The sequence below is a fragment of the Ranitomeya variabilis genome, chromosome 2 (assembly GCF_051348905.1).
Source record: "Ranitomeya variabilis isolate aRanVar5 chromosome 2, aRanVar5.hap1, whole genome shotgun sequence".
In the NCBI taxonomy this organism is placed as follows: Eukaryota; Metazoa; Chordata; class Amphibia; order Anura; family Dendrobatidae; genus Ranitomeya; species Ranitomeya variabilis.
The window spans coordinates 236,812,981-236,830,868 of record NC_135233.1 but is presented as its reverse complement, the minus strand read 5'-3'; the positions used below and the strand labels follow the sequence as shown (position 1 = coordinate 236,830,868).

Here is a 17,888-nt window from a genome sequence, read left to right as displayed (position 1 = left end):
CCAATACCTGGTTTACAAACAACAGTATCACTGTGCTTGATTGGCCAGCAAACTCGCCTGACCTTAACCCCATAGAGAATCTATGGGATATTGTCAAGAGGAAGATGAGAGACACCAGACCCAACAATGCAGACGAGCTGAAGGCTGCTATCAAAGCAACCTGGGCTTCCATAACCCCTCAGCAGTGCCACAGGCTGATCGCCTCCATGCCACACCGCATTGATGCAGTAATTGATGCAAAAGGAGCCCCGACCAAGTATTGAGTGCATTTACTGAACATACATTTTCAGTAGACCAACATTTCGGATTTTAAAATCATTTTTCAAGCTGGTGCTATAAAGTATTCTAATTTACTGAGATAATGACTTTTGAGTTTTCATTGGATGTAAGCCATAATCATCAACATTAACAGAAATAAATACATGAAATAGATCACTCTGTGTGTAATGACTCTATATAATATATGAGTTTCACTTTTTGTATTGAAGAACTGAAATAAATTAACTTTTTGATTATATTCTAATTTTGTGAGAAGCACCTGTATATTATATACTAAATACATTAGATGGACTGTCTGCAAGTAGCTTCCCTTAACTTGTGAATGCAGCTCTGGATGTGACTGGAGCAAAAAGTAACAGAAGATGTATTTGGCATTAAAGGAAATCTGTCTCCAGGTATTTTCCACACCATTTAAGAGCAGCATGATGTAGAAGCAGAGACCTTGATTCCAGCAATATATCACTTACCTTACTGTGCTGCTTCTTGCAGTTTTGATTAAAAACAGCTTTGGCTACTTTCACACTAGTGTCATACGACGCACGACGAACTGCGTCGTTGCGACGTACCGACGCAAGCAGTGAAAGCGCCGCACAACGGGGGCAGCGGATGCTGTTTTTCAACGCATCCGCTGCCCCATTGTGATGTGCGGGGAGGAGGGGGCGGAGTTCCAGCCACGCATGTGCGGTCGGAAATGGCGGACACGACGCACCAAAAAACGTTACATGCAATTTTTTTGGTGGCGACGGTCCGACGCAACACGATGCAACCGTCGCACGACGGTTGCGACGTGTGGCAATGCGTCGCTAATGCAAGTCTATGGAGAAAAAACGCATCCTGCAAGCACTTTTGCAGGATGCGTTTTTTCTACAAAACGACGCATAGCGACGTGCAGTGCACTACGCTAGTGTGAAAGTAGCCTTTCTCTGCTGCTGAGCTCTGTATAACCCTGCCCATAGCACTGATTGACAGCTTTCTGTGTACTCTATGCATAGGAAGAAAGCTGCCAATCACCAGTGGGTCATGGCTAGACTACCTAAAAGCATGTTCACTAGTCCTCTGGTGATAATCTGGTGACAGATTAAAGTCCATTTACACAAAGAGACTGTTGAGTAGCAATATAGATGTACTGTATTCAAAAACTTTTAATCAATGGGGGTTATATGCGAATATGACATAACAGCTCAGGAGAGACAATGAGGATATAACACATTTGTTTTTGCAGATTTGTCTTTGAGAAAAAATGTGTTACCGCCTCATTCTGTGAGTTTCATACTGACCTGTTATATTTGTTCAGTACTTCTGTCTGTCGCCCAGTTTCCTCTTCTATCATGACCTTGGCACGGTTGTTTTCCTCTTCAAATAGCTTTCTATAAGGCCATAAGAGATGCATGAAGAGACAGTGCTGGATATTACAAGCTCGCTAACTTCTGCCATTCTTTTCGGCTTTCAGAGTTCTGGAAACCCACCATGTGCAGTGACACTGCTATGGCTTCTGCCATAATTTCAAATATGCAAAACATTAGATTTGATTCTCCCGGATTGTCTCTAACTCTAATACACACTTATATACTGTACTAGATTGTGGCCCGATTCTAACGCATCGGGTATTCTAGAATATGCATGTCCCCGTAGTATATGGACAATGATGATTCCAGAATTTGCGGCAGACTGTGCCCGTCGCTGATTGGTCGAGGCAACCTTTATGACATCATCGTCGCCATGGCAACCATTATGACATCTACGTCGATACTGTGCCCGTCGCTGATTGGTCGAGGCAAATTCGCGGCAGACTGTGCCCGTCGCTGATTGATCGAGGCAACTTTTATGACATCATCGTCGCCATGCTGTGCCCGTCGCTGATTGGTCGAGGCCTGGCGGCCTCGACCAATCAGAGACGCGGGATTTCCAGGACAGACAGACAGAAAAACCCTTAGACAATTATATATATAGATAGAGTCATTTAGTGCAAGAAGTCCCCTGAGGGTGCGCTACATGTCTCACATTGCGCACGTCGCTTGCTCGCTGCGCAGGAAGAGATTTTCTGCAGTCAGGACACCTTCCTCTCTCAGTTTGACCTTGGTTTCTTCGAGTTTCTTGAGCTTGGCTGACTTCTCCTTTTCTATGATAACAAATGAAAGCTTATATATCCAGCAGTACAGAACTGAGGCCGGTTGCGATAAGGGGCTCCATTTTTCCCTGGTAAGTCAGCGATCTCTTACCTTCTAGCAGAAGCTGATTTATCCGCTGTTTCATTTCATCGGTCTCTGCTCCAAGTCTTTTTGCATCCTACAAACAATGCATATAATTCAGTGAATGGGCAGGACGTGGATTCACAAGGTGGTGTATGTCATCGGTGACTGTAGGAAGAGCCAACATTTAGAAACAAATCCCTCTCTAAGATCCGCAATACCAATGTGTGGAGACACAATGACTTCTCATGGCTATGACTACTATGATGATAATGTGTGCAAAAACTGTAAAGCGCTGCGGAATATGTTGGCGTTATATAAAGAGATTATTATTATTAGTTAGCGTTACACTATTTCACAATGCAAATGTATATATACTGGACTTCATTTGGAAATTATCGGACCTGTAATGTAACATTAGAGTGTGGACACCATAGTTTTAGCCACATGATTCCCTTGGCCCCGTTATCTGCTTACATAAAACTTTGCCAGCGCCTTGTGCTGTTTCATTAGATCTTCCATTTGCTCCTGAAATTCAATCCTATATCAGTATAGAAAAAAAATCATTAGAAGGCTAAGTTCAGAAGTGCGCTGAACTTTGTGGCCTGATTACAACCTTGTGGCTGTCCACATAGTGAATGGGTGCAGGAGCTGCCTGCTATTTACATGCACCAGCTTGGTCCATGAATTTGGCCAGACTAGTGCATGCTGCGATTTTTTTACATGCAGATCTGAGGTCCATGTGGAAAGCAGTATAAAGGTGAATCCTAAAACTATGGTGATTCATCAGCTGAATCCAGCACTTTATTCCCTCACCTCTGTTTTCTCTGCTTTTGTTTCTCTTCTTTAATTTTGGTGGTCAGATCATCAATCCTTTTTTTGCTTTCCTCGGCTTGCTCTTGCATTCTGCACCAATGTAAGGCATATAGTAAGATGATGGAGCCAGCACACTTCAGGCCTGTTCTTCTCTACTGGGGAGTGGATCGCTTAGTGCCAGCACCGTGAGGTCAGTCCTTATGTCACTACAGGTGGCATATTGCAGCCCAGGTTTAGACTATGGCGTATCGTTTTTGTACCCCCCCCCCCCCCCTCAAGTCCTTCAGTGCTGACACATACTCAGTCTTCTCTCTGCAGGAGGTGGTCCATATCCATGACCGGTATAATGAACCTCCCAGATGGTGATATTCCTGGTAATGTAAGGTGTGCTGGTTTGCTTTCATTATGTATTATACTGTAGGTCTGATATTTTGTGTCAATAAGTCCCCCTGTGGTCACAATGCTACTTCTGTGTCACAGGCAAATATAAGAATCCCAACAAACAGCCCCTCATATCTCAGCTTCTCGGGACCCTGTGAGTGCACATGAGAGAGGTGGGAGATTGCAATTTAAGTATTTAAAATTTAGGTTCAACTTTGCAGAACAAGTTAGAAATCTAATAGGGGCTGTCCATTCCTTCCTAAGTATCACACGATCACTGTATAATAAGAAGTGTGCAATCACATCATATAATCAGTGTTCCCCCTGCTTCCTGTCAGTGAATTGGAAGGTATTGCTGAGCGCACTAACATGGCGTCCACTTACTTCTTTTCTTTCTTTAACTGATTGTCACGTTTTAGCTTTAGAAGTTGGATGGTTTCTAACAGAAAATACAGACGTTTTGTTACATTTTATGAGATAAAAGGATAATAATGTAAGCTAAGACTAATTAGTATTTGTAGAAGCCCCAAGAAAAGTAATGTGAGGGTCAGCCTTATCACCATATAGTACCCAAATAATACTGGTGTAGAGTGCCCAATTATACCATCACACTGTGCCCAAATAATACCAACCTATAGTGTGCCCTATTATACTATCATACCATTATTATTATTATTTATTTATATAGCACCATTAATTCCATAGTGCTGTACATGAGAAAAGGGGTTACATACAGGGTTACCATGCCCAAATAATACCAACCTATAGTGTACTGATTTATATCACCATAGTGTATCAATTAATATCATACTATATACCACAATACCATGCCCAAATAATCCAACATATAGTGTGCCCAATTATACTACCATAGTCTACCAAGTAACATCAACCTATAGTGTGCCCAATTATACTACCAGTCTACCAAGTAATATCAACCTATAGTGTGCCCAATTATACTACCATAGTGTACCAAGTAATATCATCCTATAGTGTGCCCAATTATACTACCATAGTGTACCAAGTAATATCCTATAGTGTGCCCAATTATACTACCATAGTCTACCAAGTAATATCAACCTATAGTGTGCCCAATTATACTACCATAGTGTACCAAGTAATATCATCCTATAGTGTGCCCAATTATACTACCATAGTGTACCAAGTAATATCCTATAGTGTGCCCAATTATACTACCATAGTCTACCAAGTAATATCAACCTATAGTGTGCCCAATTATACTACCATAGTCTACCAAGTAATATCAACCTATAGTGTGCCCAATTATACTACCATAGTCTACCAAGTAATATCAACCTATAGTGTGCCCAATTATACTACCATAGTGTACCAAGTAATATCATCCTATAGTGTGCCCAATTATACTACCATAGTGTACCAAGTAATATCCTATAGTGTGCCCAATTATACTACCATAGTCTACCAAGTAATATCAACCTATAGTGTGCCCAATTATACTACCATAGTCTACCAAGTAATATCAACCTATAGTGTGCCCAATTATACTACCATAGTGTACCAAGTAATATCATCCTATAGTGTGCCCAATTATACTACCATAGTGTACCAAGTAATATCCTATAGTGTGCCCAATTATACTACCATAGTCTACCAAGTAATATCAACCTATAGTGTGCCCAATTATACTACCATAGTCTACCAAGTAATATCAACCTATAGTGTGCCCAATTATACTACCATAGTGTACCAAGTAATATCATCCTATAGTGTGCCCAATTATACTACCATAGTGTACCAAGTAATATCCTATAGTGTGCCCAATTATACTACCATAGTCTACCAAGTAATATCAACCTATAGTGTGCCCAATTATACTACCATAGTCTACCAAGTAATATCAACCTATAGTGTGCCCAATTATACTACCATAGTGTACCAAGTAATATCATCCTATAGTGTGCCCAATTATACTACCATAGTGTACCAAGTAATATCCTATAGTGTGCCCAATTATACTACCATAGTCTACCAAGTAATATCAACCTATAGTGTGCCCAATTATACAACCATAGTCTACCAAGTAATATCAACCTATAGTGTGCCCAATTATACTACCATAGTGTACCAAGTAATATCATCCTATAGTGTGCCCAATAATACTACCATAGTGTACCAAGTAATATCCTATAGTGTGCCCAATTATACTACCATAGTCTACCAAGTAATATCAACCTATAGTGTGCCCAATTATAATACCATAGTCTACCAAGTAATATCAACTTATAGTGTGCCCAATTATACTACCATAGTGTACCAAGTAATATCATCCTAGAGTGCCCAATTATACTACCATAGTCTACCATGTAATATCAACCTAGTGTGCCCAATTATACTACCATAGTGTACCAAGTAATATCATCCTACAGAGTGCCCAATTATACTACCATAGTCTACCAAGTAATATCATCCTATAGTGTGCCAAATTATACTACCATAGTTTACCATGTAATATCATTCTACAGTGCGCCCAATTATACTACCATAGTGTACCAAGTAATATTATGCTATGGAGTGCCCAATTATACCACCATACAGTGCCCAAACCTACCAATCTATAGTATTTCAATTATACTACTATACAGTGACCAAATAATACCAATCTATAGTGTTCAACTACACCACCATACAGTGCATGAACAGGAGGAGGAGGTAGGGGAGAGGGGGAGGGTTGGAGCTTTCACATTGGAGGCATGGATGAATCCACTGCTGTAATTAGAAATCAGTGGGTGCTGTACCTGCTGGTGATTGCAGCTGACAGAAGAGAGCGACAAAGGTGGTTTCCAGCCCAACCAACTGGATGAAATGTTGAGTTTATTAGATCACGTTAAAAAGTCCATTACAATAGAAACCTCATCACCTGACGTGTTTCTGGTGTACAGAGATGCCCTTAGCCATAGGACTATGACCATGGGTGTCTTAGAACACCAGAAACACGTCAGGTGATGAGGTTTTTATTTTAATGGACATTTTAACGTGATCTAATAAACTCAACATTTCATCCAGTTGGTTGGGCTGGAAACCACCTTCATCTCTCTCTTATACTACTATAGTTTACCAAAGTAATATCATCCTATAGAGTGCCAAATTATGCTCCCATACAATGCCCAAATATATCACCTCATAGCATAATACTACCATAATTGCGTCCCTAATTATACTACCACCATGTACCCCAAAAATATCTTCCTACAGCATGGCCAATTATACAACCATACAGTGCCAAAATATTATACACCTATATGATGGCCAATTTTCCTACCAAACGGTGCACAAATAATATCAACCTATAGCATCCCTAACTGTACTACCATAATGTACCCAAATGATATCACACTATAGAATGCTTGATAATACCCTAATACAGTGCCCACATAATTCCATCATTCGCACATAGTGTTTCTTTCCTGAACATTTGTTGCTTTACATTTGCATTAGAAGTGCAGTCTAATCTTTTGTAACCTCCTGCTCACCTTGCTTTTTCACGAGTGTTTCTTTCAGGGCCGTTTTTTCTGCATGTACTGAAATATAAACCCGACCGTATATTGCACATCGCCATATACACTGGACAGGACTAGCGCAGTGAATCATGGCTGCTCACGTTTCTGTAGTTCCCGCTCTTTTGCGTCTATCTCCTTGTCTAATTCCTGCTTCTCGGCCTCGCTTTGTTCCCGATCTGCACAGGTATAGAGCCACCATCAGCTGCCGGTTTTTAAAGCGGTCTTACATTTCAGGATGTGACAGCTTGTGAATTCCTCAATTGTAGGGAAACATTCGTACAAGTCCAAACCGAATCTTACAAAAGTGATTTTAATGTCAGAATAAGGGCCCTAGCTCATATCAGCTGGCAATGGATAGAAGCAGTCTGCTGTAACGTAATTAATGTTAGGCCGGGGTCACACTAAACCGTAATACGGACGAGTGCAATGTGAGAAAAAATCACATAGCGCTCGACCCAATGTTAATCTATGGGGCAGCTCCCATCATCCGATATTTTCTCGGCTGTATTCAGGATCCGAGTGAAATCGCAGCATGCTGCGATTGTCAGCGTATCTCGGCCGAGAATCGCCAATGCAAGTCTATGGGTGCGAGAAAAAAGCTCCTGGCTGTAAAATGATTTAACCCCTTCAGATGGATTTACATCGTGGGACTGACGGAACGACGGAAGGTATGCAATATTGTTGTTTGTTTTGTTTAACTTTGTTTCAGGTGACAAGGGTCTTCAGGTGGATTACCAGTATAATAAAATATTAAAACACCCTGTGTCATTATTTCATTAAAATACTTTTAAATAATGTGTATTTTATTAACCATTTCGTAGTATTGGATTAATAATGGATAGGTGACATAATTGACGCCTCTCCATTATTAATCTGGCTTAATGTCACCTTACAATAGCAAGGTGACATTAACCCTTCATTACCCCATATCCCACCGCTACACGGGAGTGGGAAGAGAGTGGCCAAGTGCCAGAATAGGTGCATCTTCCAGATGTGCCTTTTCTGGGGTGGCTGGGGGCAGATGTTTGTAGCCAGGGGGGCCAATAACCATGAACCCTCTGTAGGCTATTAATATCTGCCCTCAGTCACTGGCTTTACCACTCTGGCGGAGAAAATTGCGCGGGAGCCCACGCCATTTTTTCCGCGATTTAACCCTTTATTTTACAAGCTACAGCGCCCAAATTTTGCACATACACACTACTAACATTAGTAGTGTGGAATATGCAAAAAAAAGGGATATGAGATGGTTTACTGTATGTAAACCATGTCTCATATCATGTCGGGTTTGTGAAGGAGAAATTAAAAGCCGGCAATTCAATTACCGGCTTTTAGGATATCTAGCGCTGAATTAAATATAAATACAGTATATATATATGTGTCTCAATGACATATATATATATATATATATATATATATATATATATATATATATATATATATTAAAAGAAAAAGGAACAGCACTACTTATACTTATCTTCGGGTGCAAGGCCCCAAGCAACCAGTCCAACGATTGCACTAGGTTCACAGAGATTCAAAAAAGAGGCAGCACTCCATTGTAAGGTGAAAACATGTGGCAGGTTTAATCGACCCACATAGCCGGGCGACGTTTCAGCTCTATCTGAGCCTTTATCAAGCAGTGAGTAACCATACCTGTTACTTATTTATATGTGCTTCAACAAGTGTTAAATTGCTTTCAATCATTTAAGACAATTACCAACTATCAATAAAATACTTACATTTGTACATTATAAATATATGTGCAGTGTTTAAATAGAAAGTGCTTAGTGCTTACGTGCAGAAGTGATATTGTGCCTTACTCTCAGCTACTCCCATATATTTCATTGTTTTTCATCTAGCGCTCTTATAATACATACTTCTTGCTATACCAATTATTATATTTGCAAATCGCTGCAGCAGCTTTTCACTCACCAATAATTCATAGGGGACTCATGGAGGACGTTATGTCTCTAAGTTGGCGTCTTCCGCCACTTACTACGCATGTCTGCATTTCCTCATTATGCTAGGAGGTCCCACAGCCAATAAGACACTCTGTGTGGCAATTTCTGTGTAGCGCATGCGCAGTAGCGCTTAATGCCGCCATCTTGGTTGTGGCTCACAGGAGCGCTACTTTCCAGCGTCTGCGCATTGAAATGTAAATAGTGCCCACCTTTTGTATCATCTGTGCTGGCTCCACTGTGCTCTCAAGCTTCCATATATTGAAAGCAATCTCCAGATTTTATTATGGTACACTCTGCAGTGAAATAGATTGATTCAAGGCAGTGTTTATCATTTTAAACGGATAAGTCACTGAACCACAACAAAGACATTACTTGTTATTTTTATTACTGATTATTTTACCAATGGCTCTGTTTCTTTCTTAACTTGGGAGTATATTGCCCTTTACTCATAAAAGGAAAAATTATTTTGTATATAACTACCATAAGCTATAAGAAGAATTAACCCCTTTCAAGTTTAAAGTTACTTATTCAGCAAACTTAAGTTCGCCTATATATTGTTATTTTATGGATACCATAATGCATCTTGGCCCCACGGGTAATCACATATCACTACATGATCCCCATGGGTCAATAGGGTCACACCGCTCCTCAGTTGTCCCTCCGGACCAGAGAGTCGCAGGTATAACTCCTATATGATACACACATGATATATTATAAATGTTCATCATAAGTATTTTTTATTATTTTCTTATATATAAGGGATACTTCCTTATTGACTTAGAGTCATTTTTTGTTTTTATGTATACTAATCCCTCTATTTTGTTTTAGTCCCAAAGAAAACTAAATAATACTTCACTTTTTTAATATCCTTTATTGTGACCAAGTGACAGATCAAATTATACCCTCAACAATTCAACTACAGAGTGCACCAATGAATTATAAATTTTTTAAAGAAATATAAAAAAATATCATAATTTTGTCCTCCATGTGTCTCCATACTGGTGAATGAAGATTCTTTCGCATTGTGTATCTTGGAGTAGCGAAAATTAAGCTGAAATATACAAATAAGAAATTACATATTAAAACTTCCGAATATCCAATACATATCCAAAGAATGATTCGTACATACCCCTAAAACACCGTATATATATTAAAATCTACATTTAGACCTTTAGGTTTAAGAGTTTTGAGCTCGTAAATCCATCTGAGCTCTTTCTTCTTTAGGATTTGTTCCTTATTGCCACCCTTTCTTTGAACCGGGACCACATCTATTATTCTGCACTTCAAATCCTTTTCTTGGTGATTGAAGTCCAAAAAATGTTTTGGTACTGGGAGGTCCTTTCTTTTCTTTCTTATCGTGTACCTATGTTGGTTCATCCGAACCTTGAAAGAACATATCGTCTCCCCTACATACCAGAGATTACACGGACATGATAGAAGATATATTACATGATCCGTATCACATGTCAAAAACTCCTTTATTTGATAAGTCTTTCCCGTTTCCGGGTGCTCAAATGTAGATCCCTTTATCATGTGCGAACAATTGACACATGATAAACAAGGGAAACATCCCTTCCTCTTTCTGCCTGTTAATGTTGGTTGTTGGTTACCTGCCAATGACCCAATGTCGGATTTTACTAAATAATCCCCTAAATTTCTGCTTCTTTTGTAGGCATATAGTGGTGGCATTAGAAATTCACTTATCTGTGGGTGACATTTACCTAACATTGCCCAATGTTTAGAGATAATGTTGGTCACCTCCCTACTTTCTTCCACATATGTACTGACGAAAGGAACTCGGTTAATACGTTTTTTTCTATTCCCATCTCTCATAATTAATGCTTTTCTATCTTGTTCTTTCACTTTCTCCTTCGCCAATCTCAATACTCTGTTTGGGTACCCTCTCTCTTTAAATTTTTTTACTAAAAGCTCCAATGCTTCATCTACATCCTCCTCCCTTTTAACAATTCGGCGTACCCTTAACAATTGGCTCAATGGTATTGACTCTATCATTTTGCGTGGATGCTGACTATCATACGTTAATAAGTTATTTCTATCCGTTTTCTTAACATAAAGTTTTGTAATCAATTCTCGGTTTTCTTGTATGACTAGTACGTCCAGGAACTGTATTTCATTAGTTGACGATATTAAGGTAAACTTTATAGTATCATCTATAGTGTTGAGATACTCATGGAATTCACTCAACATATCAATGGTACCTGTCCATAGGAGGAAGACATCATATATGTACCTCCACCACACCTTGACATATTGGAAGTGGTGGGATACATAGACGAGGTCCCCCTCCAAGACCTCCATGGTCAATATATATGGAAGCTTGAGAGCACAGTGGAGCCAGCACAGATGATACAAAAGGTGGGCACTATTTACATTTCAATGCGCAGACGCTGGAAAGTAGCGCTCCTGTGAGCCACAACCAAGATGGCGGCATTAAGCGCTACTGCGCATGCGCTACACAGAAATTGCCACACAGAGTGTCTTATTGGCTGTGGGACCTCCTAGCATAATGAGGAAATGCAGACATGCGTAGTAAGTGGCGGAAGACGCCAACTTAGAGACATAACGTCCTCCATGAGTCCCCTATGAATTATTGGTGAGTGAAAAGCTGCTGCAGCGATTTGCAAATATAATAATTGGTATAGCAAGAAGTATGTATTATAAGAGCGCTAGATGAAAAACAATGAAATATATGGGAGTAGCTGAGAGTAAGGCACAATATCACTTCTGCACGTAAGCACTAAGCACTTTCTATTTAAACACTGCACATATATTTATAATGTACAAATGTAAGTATTTTATTGATAGTTGGTAATTGTCTTAAATGATTGAAAGCAATTTAACACTTGTTGAAGCACATATAAATAAGTAACAGGTATGGTTACTCACTGCTTGATAAAGGCTCAGATAGAGCTGAAACGTCGCCCGGCTATGTGGGTCGATTAAACCTGCCACATGTTTTCACCTTACAATGGAGTGCTGCCTCTTTTTTGAATCTCTCTCTCTCTCTCTATATATATATATATATATATACTCTGTATATATGTTTAAACGAACATTTGAGATGAAAAATCCATTAGATGTTGGTTTTGCAAGCCTGCGAGAAAATCTCGCCATACGGATGCCATACAGATGTCACACGGATAATTTGATGCGAGGAAATCGCATCCTCGCACTGCACACGGATCACTGTTTTGGAAACATTTGTGCGATTCTCGTCCGTGAAAATCGGACCGTTTTTTAATACGTTGTGTGTGTCCCCGGCCTTAATGTGATACTCCACCTTTATGACCAGTTTACAGATATATGAGAATCACCTAAACAACAACCTCTACTACACATTGAAAATGCTGTTATTAGTGGCTATAATACAATAGCATGGAGAATGGACGCCCTGTAATACTACATTTCCTCTGAAGGGGCGACATCTCCATCATCCTTGTTACCTTTCTGGACCATGGTGATCTTCTTCAGGACATCATCCATCTTTGGGTCCATCCGTCCTGTGGTGTAATAAGAAGGTGATACATGAGGGCTCCTCACCTCCTACAGATCCAGTGTATACTGTACATACCTTCTCCCAACATGTCTGCAGTCTGGCTCAACAGCGTTTCCATGTTACTACATGAGAAACAGAACAGCTCAGGAATACTCAGCTCAGCAGATTCAGTCTTCAGTACCATCTGCCGATGACACCCAATTATACACATCGTCTACTGATATCTCCATTAGTGATGAGCGAATATACTCGTTACTAGAGATTTCTCGAGCATGCTCGGGGGTCCTCCGAGTATTTTTTAGTGCTCGGAGATTTAGTTTTTCTTTCTGCAGCTGAATGATTTACATCTATTAGCCAGCTTGATTACATGTGGGGATTCCCTAGCAACCAGGCAACCCCCACATGTACTTATGCTGGCTAACAGATGTAAATCATTCAGCTGCGGCAATAAAAACTAAATCTCCAAGCACTTAAAAAGACCCCCTAAAACTGAATCTGTCAAAAACTGAACAACTTGTGTTTCCTCCGGCCACTAACCTACCTATGCCCAATATTGTAGTTGCCTTGTTTGGTCTTACCATAACTCCCCAGCATCAAGCTCGCTGTCTTGGGGTCATATGTGACACATAACTCTCCTTTATTCCCTATATCCAGTCACTCACTCATGTCACCTGCATTTTAAAACCATCTCCAGAATCCAACAATTTATCAAGTTTTCAACATTACTGTCGCTCTTATTCATTCTCGTCTGGATTACTGCAACTCTCTACTGATCAGTCTCCCTCTAACCAAACTTTCTCCTCTCGACGCTGTCCTGAATGCGGCAGCCAGGGTTATATTTATATCCAGCTGCTACACCAATGCCTCCACCCTGTGCCAGTCATTACACTGGTTACCCATCCCCTACAGAATACAATACAAACATCTCTCATTCACAAAGTGCTCCACAGTTCCGCACCGCCCTACTTCTCCTCCCTCACCTCAGTCTATGACCGTACCGTGCTCTCTGGTCTGCAACTGATCTAAGACTAACATCCTCCATAATCCAAACCTCGCACCTCCGTCTCCAAGACTTCACCCTTGCTTCCCCAGTGTTCTGAAATGCGCTACCCCGGACGATCTGACTAATACCTAGAGCCTGCATTTTTAAGCGTGCTGTAAAAACACATCTCTTTGGACAGGCCTATCACCTCACTAATCTAACGCTACCTGCACCCTCTTTCTAAACTTTCCTCAGACTCTGCTCCTCTTCCTCGTCTGTCTCCAGGTCCTCACTCCTTCTGTAACTGGTGAGCTATGTGTTACTCTGTAATGTCTGATATTGTGTGTGTGATGACCCCGATTATTGTAAAGTGCTGCTGAAGATGTTCGCGCTATAGCAATAAAATTATTATTATTAGAAATACAAGATGTATCCTGTTTGATACTATCTACTGAGCCGTGTATCTAATCCTATCCTGTGTGATACTGTCTGCTGAGCCGTGTATCTAATCCTATCCTGTGTGATACTGTCTACTGAGATGTGTATCCAGTCCTATCCTGTGTGATACTGTCTGCTGAGCTGTGTATCGAATACTATCCTGTGTGATACTGTCTGCTGAGATGTGTATCCAATCCTATAATACTGTCTGCTGAGCTGTGTATCTAATCCTATCCTGTGTGATACTGTCTGCTGAGATGTGTATCCAGTCCTATCCTGTCATACTGTCTGCTGAACAGTTTAATAAACAAACAACTCAAGGCACGGGATACACAGAACTGCACGTGTACTCAAATGTTCAGTATATATTTGTGCATAACACATGTACCCCAAAAGCTGGACGTAATAGCGGACAACTCGGAAAATTAAATGCAAAAAACAGAGAACAAACAACCGATCTGATGCCCATATAATCAATAAATAGAGTTTATTAAGGAAAGGTAATACTACATAAATTGGTAGGGGGGGGGGAAAAGAAACCAAAAAATGGGGCACACAGAGGAGACACAGCAGCATACAAAACACAGTCCCAAAATATTACGGTACTAACATGATATAAATAAATAAATAAATATATATATATATATATCATTGAATATCGGACTGATAAATGTTAATATTACTCTGTTTAAACCAGCATAGAGTGCCAAGAAAATATATATGTGGCCAAAGTGCAAAAATGAGTGCAAATATAAAGTGCACAAGTGCAAAAAATCGGCCGCTGGAATAACTAATTAGAGCAGGTAACTGCTGTAAGGTATGGTGGGCACTGACACAGGTATGGTTAATAGTACTATCAATAAATAGTTAAATATTGTAGGTATAATAAAAGGAAAGTGCCCAGAGCAGGATTTACCCGAATTGCTGCTGTCTCCTGGATGTGCCAGTCCCCAACGCACGTTTCGGCGTGAGCCTTCGTCAGGGGGTCCAATCCTATAATACTGTCTGCTGAGCTGTGTATCTAATCCTATCCTGTGTGATACTGTCTGCTGAGATGTGTATCCAGTCCTATCCTGTCATACTGTCTGCTGAACAGTGTATCCAATCCTATCCTGCTATACTGTCCGCTGAGCTGTGTATCTAATCATATCCTGTGTGATACTGTCTGCTGAGATGTGTATCCAATCCTATCCTGTTATACTGTCTGCTGAGCAGTGTTTCTAATTCTATCCTGTTACACTGTCTGCTGAGCTGTGTATCTAATCCAATCCTGCATGATACAGTTTGTTGAGCAATGTATCTAATCCTATCTTGTGTGATACTGCCTTTGGAGCTGTGTACCTAATCCTGTCCTGTGTGATACTGACTGCTGAGCTGTGTATTTAATCATATCATGTGTGATACAGTCTACTGAGCCAAATATGTAATCTTATCCTGTGTGATAGTTTGCTGAGCTGTGTATCCAATCCTGATCTGGGTGATACTGTCTGCTGAGCTGTGTATCTAATCCTGTCCTGTGTGATACTTTCTGCTGAGTTGTGTATCTAATCCTGTCCTACGTGATACTGTCTGCAGAGCCATGTTTCTAATCATATCCTGTGTGATACTGTTTGCTAAGCTGTGTACCTAATCCTGTCCTGTGTGGTACCGTCTGCTGAGCTGTGTTCCTAATCCTATCCTGTGTGATACTGTGTGCTGAGCTGTGTACCTAATCCTGTCCTGTGTGATACTAATGGCTGTGCTGTATACCTAATCCTATCCTGTTTGATACTGTGTGCTGAGCTGTGTATCTAATTCTGTCCTCTGTGATACTGTCTGCTAAGCATCTAATCCTAGCCTGTATGATACTGTGTGCTGAGCCGTGTACCTAATCCTGTCCTATGTGATACTGTGTGCTGAGCAGTGTACCTAATCCCATCCTGTGTGATACTGTCTGCTGAGCATCTAATCCTAGCCTGTGTGATACTGTGTGCTGAGCTGTGTACCTAATCCTATCCTGTGTGATACTGTGTGCTGAGCTGTGTATATAATCCTGTCCTGTGTGATACTGTCTTCTGAGCTGTGTATCTAATCCTGTCCTGTGTGATACTGTCTGCTGAGCTGTGTATCTAATCCTGTCCTGTGATACTGTGTGCTGAGCTGTGTACCTAATCCTGTCCTGTGTGATACTGTGTGCTGAGCCGTGTACCTAATTCTCTCCTGTGTTATACTGTCTACTGAGCTGTGTATCTAATCCTATCCTGTGTCCTGAGCTGTGTACCTAATCCTGCCTTGTGTGTGATACTGTGTGCTGAGCTGTGTATATAATCCTATCCTGTGTGATACTGACTGCTGAGCTATGTATCTAATACTATCCTGTGTGACACTGTGTGCTGAGCTGTGTATATAATCCTATCCTGTGTGACACTGTGTGCTGAGCTGTGTAATCCTATCCTGTGTGAAACTGTGTGCTGAGCTGTGTACCTAATCCCATCCTGTGTGATACTATCTGCTGAGCTGTGTACCTAATCCTATCCTGTGATACTGTGTGCTGAGCTGTGTACCTAATCCTATCCTGTGTGATACTGTGTGCTGAGCTGTGTATCTAATCCTGTCCTGTGTGATACTGTGTGCTGAGCCGTGTACCTAATTCTGTCCTGTGTGATACTGTGTGCTGAGCTGTGTATATAATCCTGTCCTGTGCGATACTGTGTGCTGAGCTGTGTATCTAATCCTATCCTGTGTAATACTGTGTGCTGAGCTGTTTTTAATCCTGTCCTGTGTGATACTGTGTGCTGAGCCGTGTACCTAATTCTCTCCTGTGTTATACTGTCTACTGAGCTGTGTATCTAATCCTATCCTGTGTGATACTGTCTGCTGAGCTGTGTATATAATCCTATACTGTGTGATACTGTCTGCTGAGCTGTGTATCTAATCCTATCCTGTGTGATACTGTGTCCTGAGCTGTGTACCTAATCCCATCCTGTGCGATACTGTCTGCTCAGCATCTAATCCTAGCCTGTGTGATACTGTGTGCTGAGCTGTGTATCTAATCATATCCTGTGTGATACTGTGTGCTGGGCTGTGTATCTAATCCTATCCTGTGTGATACTGTGTGCTGAGCTGTGTATCTAATCCTGTCCTGTGTGATACTGACTGCTGAGCTGTGTATCTAATCCTATCCTGTGTGATACTGTGTGCTGTGTATCTAATCCTATCCTGTGATACTGTGTGCTGAGCTGTGTATCTAATCCTATCCTGTGTGATACTGACTGCTGAGCTGTGTATCTAATCCTATCCTGTGTGATACTGACTGCTGAGCTGTGTATCTAATCCTATCCTGTGTGATACTGTGTGCTGTGTATCTAATCCTATCCTGTGATACTGTGTGCTGAGCTGTGTATCTAATCCTATCCTGTGTGATACTGACTGCTGAGCTGTGTATCTAATCCTGTCCTGTGTGATACTGACTGCTGAGCTGTGTATCTAATCCTATCCTGTGTGATACTGACTGCTGAGCTGTGTATCTAATCCTGTCCTGTGTGATACTGACTGCTGAGCTGTGTATCTAATCCTATCCTGTGTGATACTGACTGCTGAGCTGTGTATCTAATCCTATCCTGTGTGATACTGTGTGCTGAGCTGTGTACCTAATCCTGTCCTGTGTGACACCCTGGGCTGTGTACTGTGTAGTATCGGGCCCAGTCTCAGTAGGCCTCGGCCTGTGTCAGACATGTCTACCTGTTCCTGCACTGCAATCTCCGGCAACGGCTGATGCGGAGGACACGCCCGGAGACCAGATCACTCCAA

General features: G+C 41.0%; 1 protein-coding gene across 1 annotated transcript in view; it reads right to left on the bottom strand.

Annotated features, from left to right (window-relative positions):
* LOC143805184 (synaptonemal complex central element protein 1-like) overlaps window positions 1-17,888 on the bottom strand; it is a 19,534-nt gene extending 1,646 nt beyond the window's left edge. Inside the window, exons 1-12 of the mRNA XM_077284156.1 lie at window positions 17,820-17,888; window positions 15,016-15,092; window positions 12,755-12,863; window positions 12,627-12,683; window positions 7,306-7,380; window positions 7,178-7,225; window positions 4,050-4,104; window positions 3,285-3,374; window positions 2,946-3,009; window positions 2,499-2,565; window positions 2,281-2,398; window positions 1,557-1,646 (exon numbers count right to left, since the gene is read on the bottom strand). Of these exons, the coding sequence (XP_077140271.1) occupies window positions 1,557-1,646; window positions 2,281-2,398; window positions 2,499-2,565; window positions 2,946-3,009; window positions 3,285-3,374; window positions 4,050-4,104; window positions 7,178-7,225; window positions 7,306-7,380; window positions 12,627-12,683; window positions 12,755-12,863 (773 nt within the window). The 5' untranslated portion in view covers window positions 15,016-15,092; window positions 17,820-17,888. The remainder of the gene's footprint in view (window positions 1-1,556; window positions 1,647-2,280; window positions 2,399-2,498; window positions 2,566-2,945; window positions 3,010-3,284; window positions 3,375-4,049; window positions 4,105-7,177; window positions 7,226-7,305; window positions 7,381-12,626; window positions 12,684-12,754; window positions 12,864-15,015; window positions 15,093-17,819) is intronic.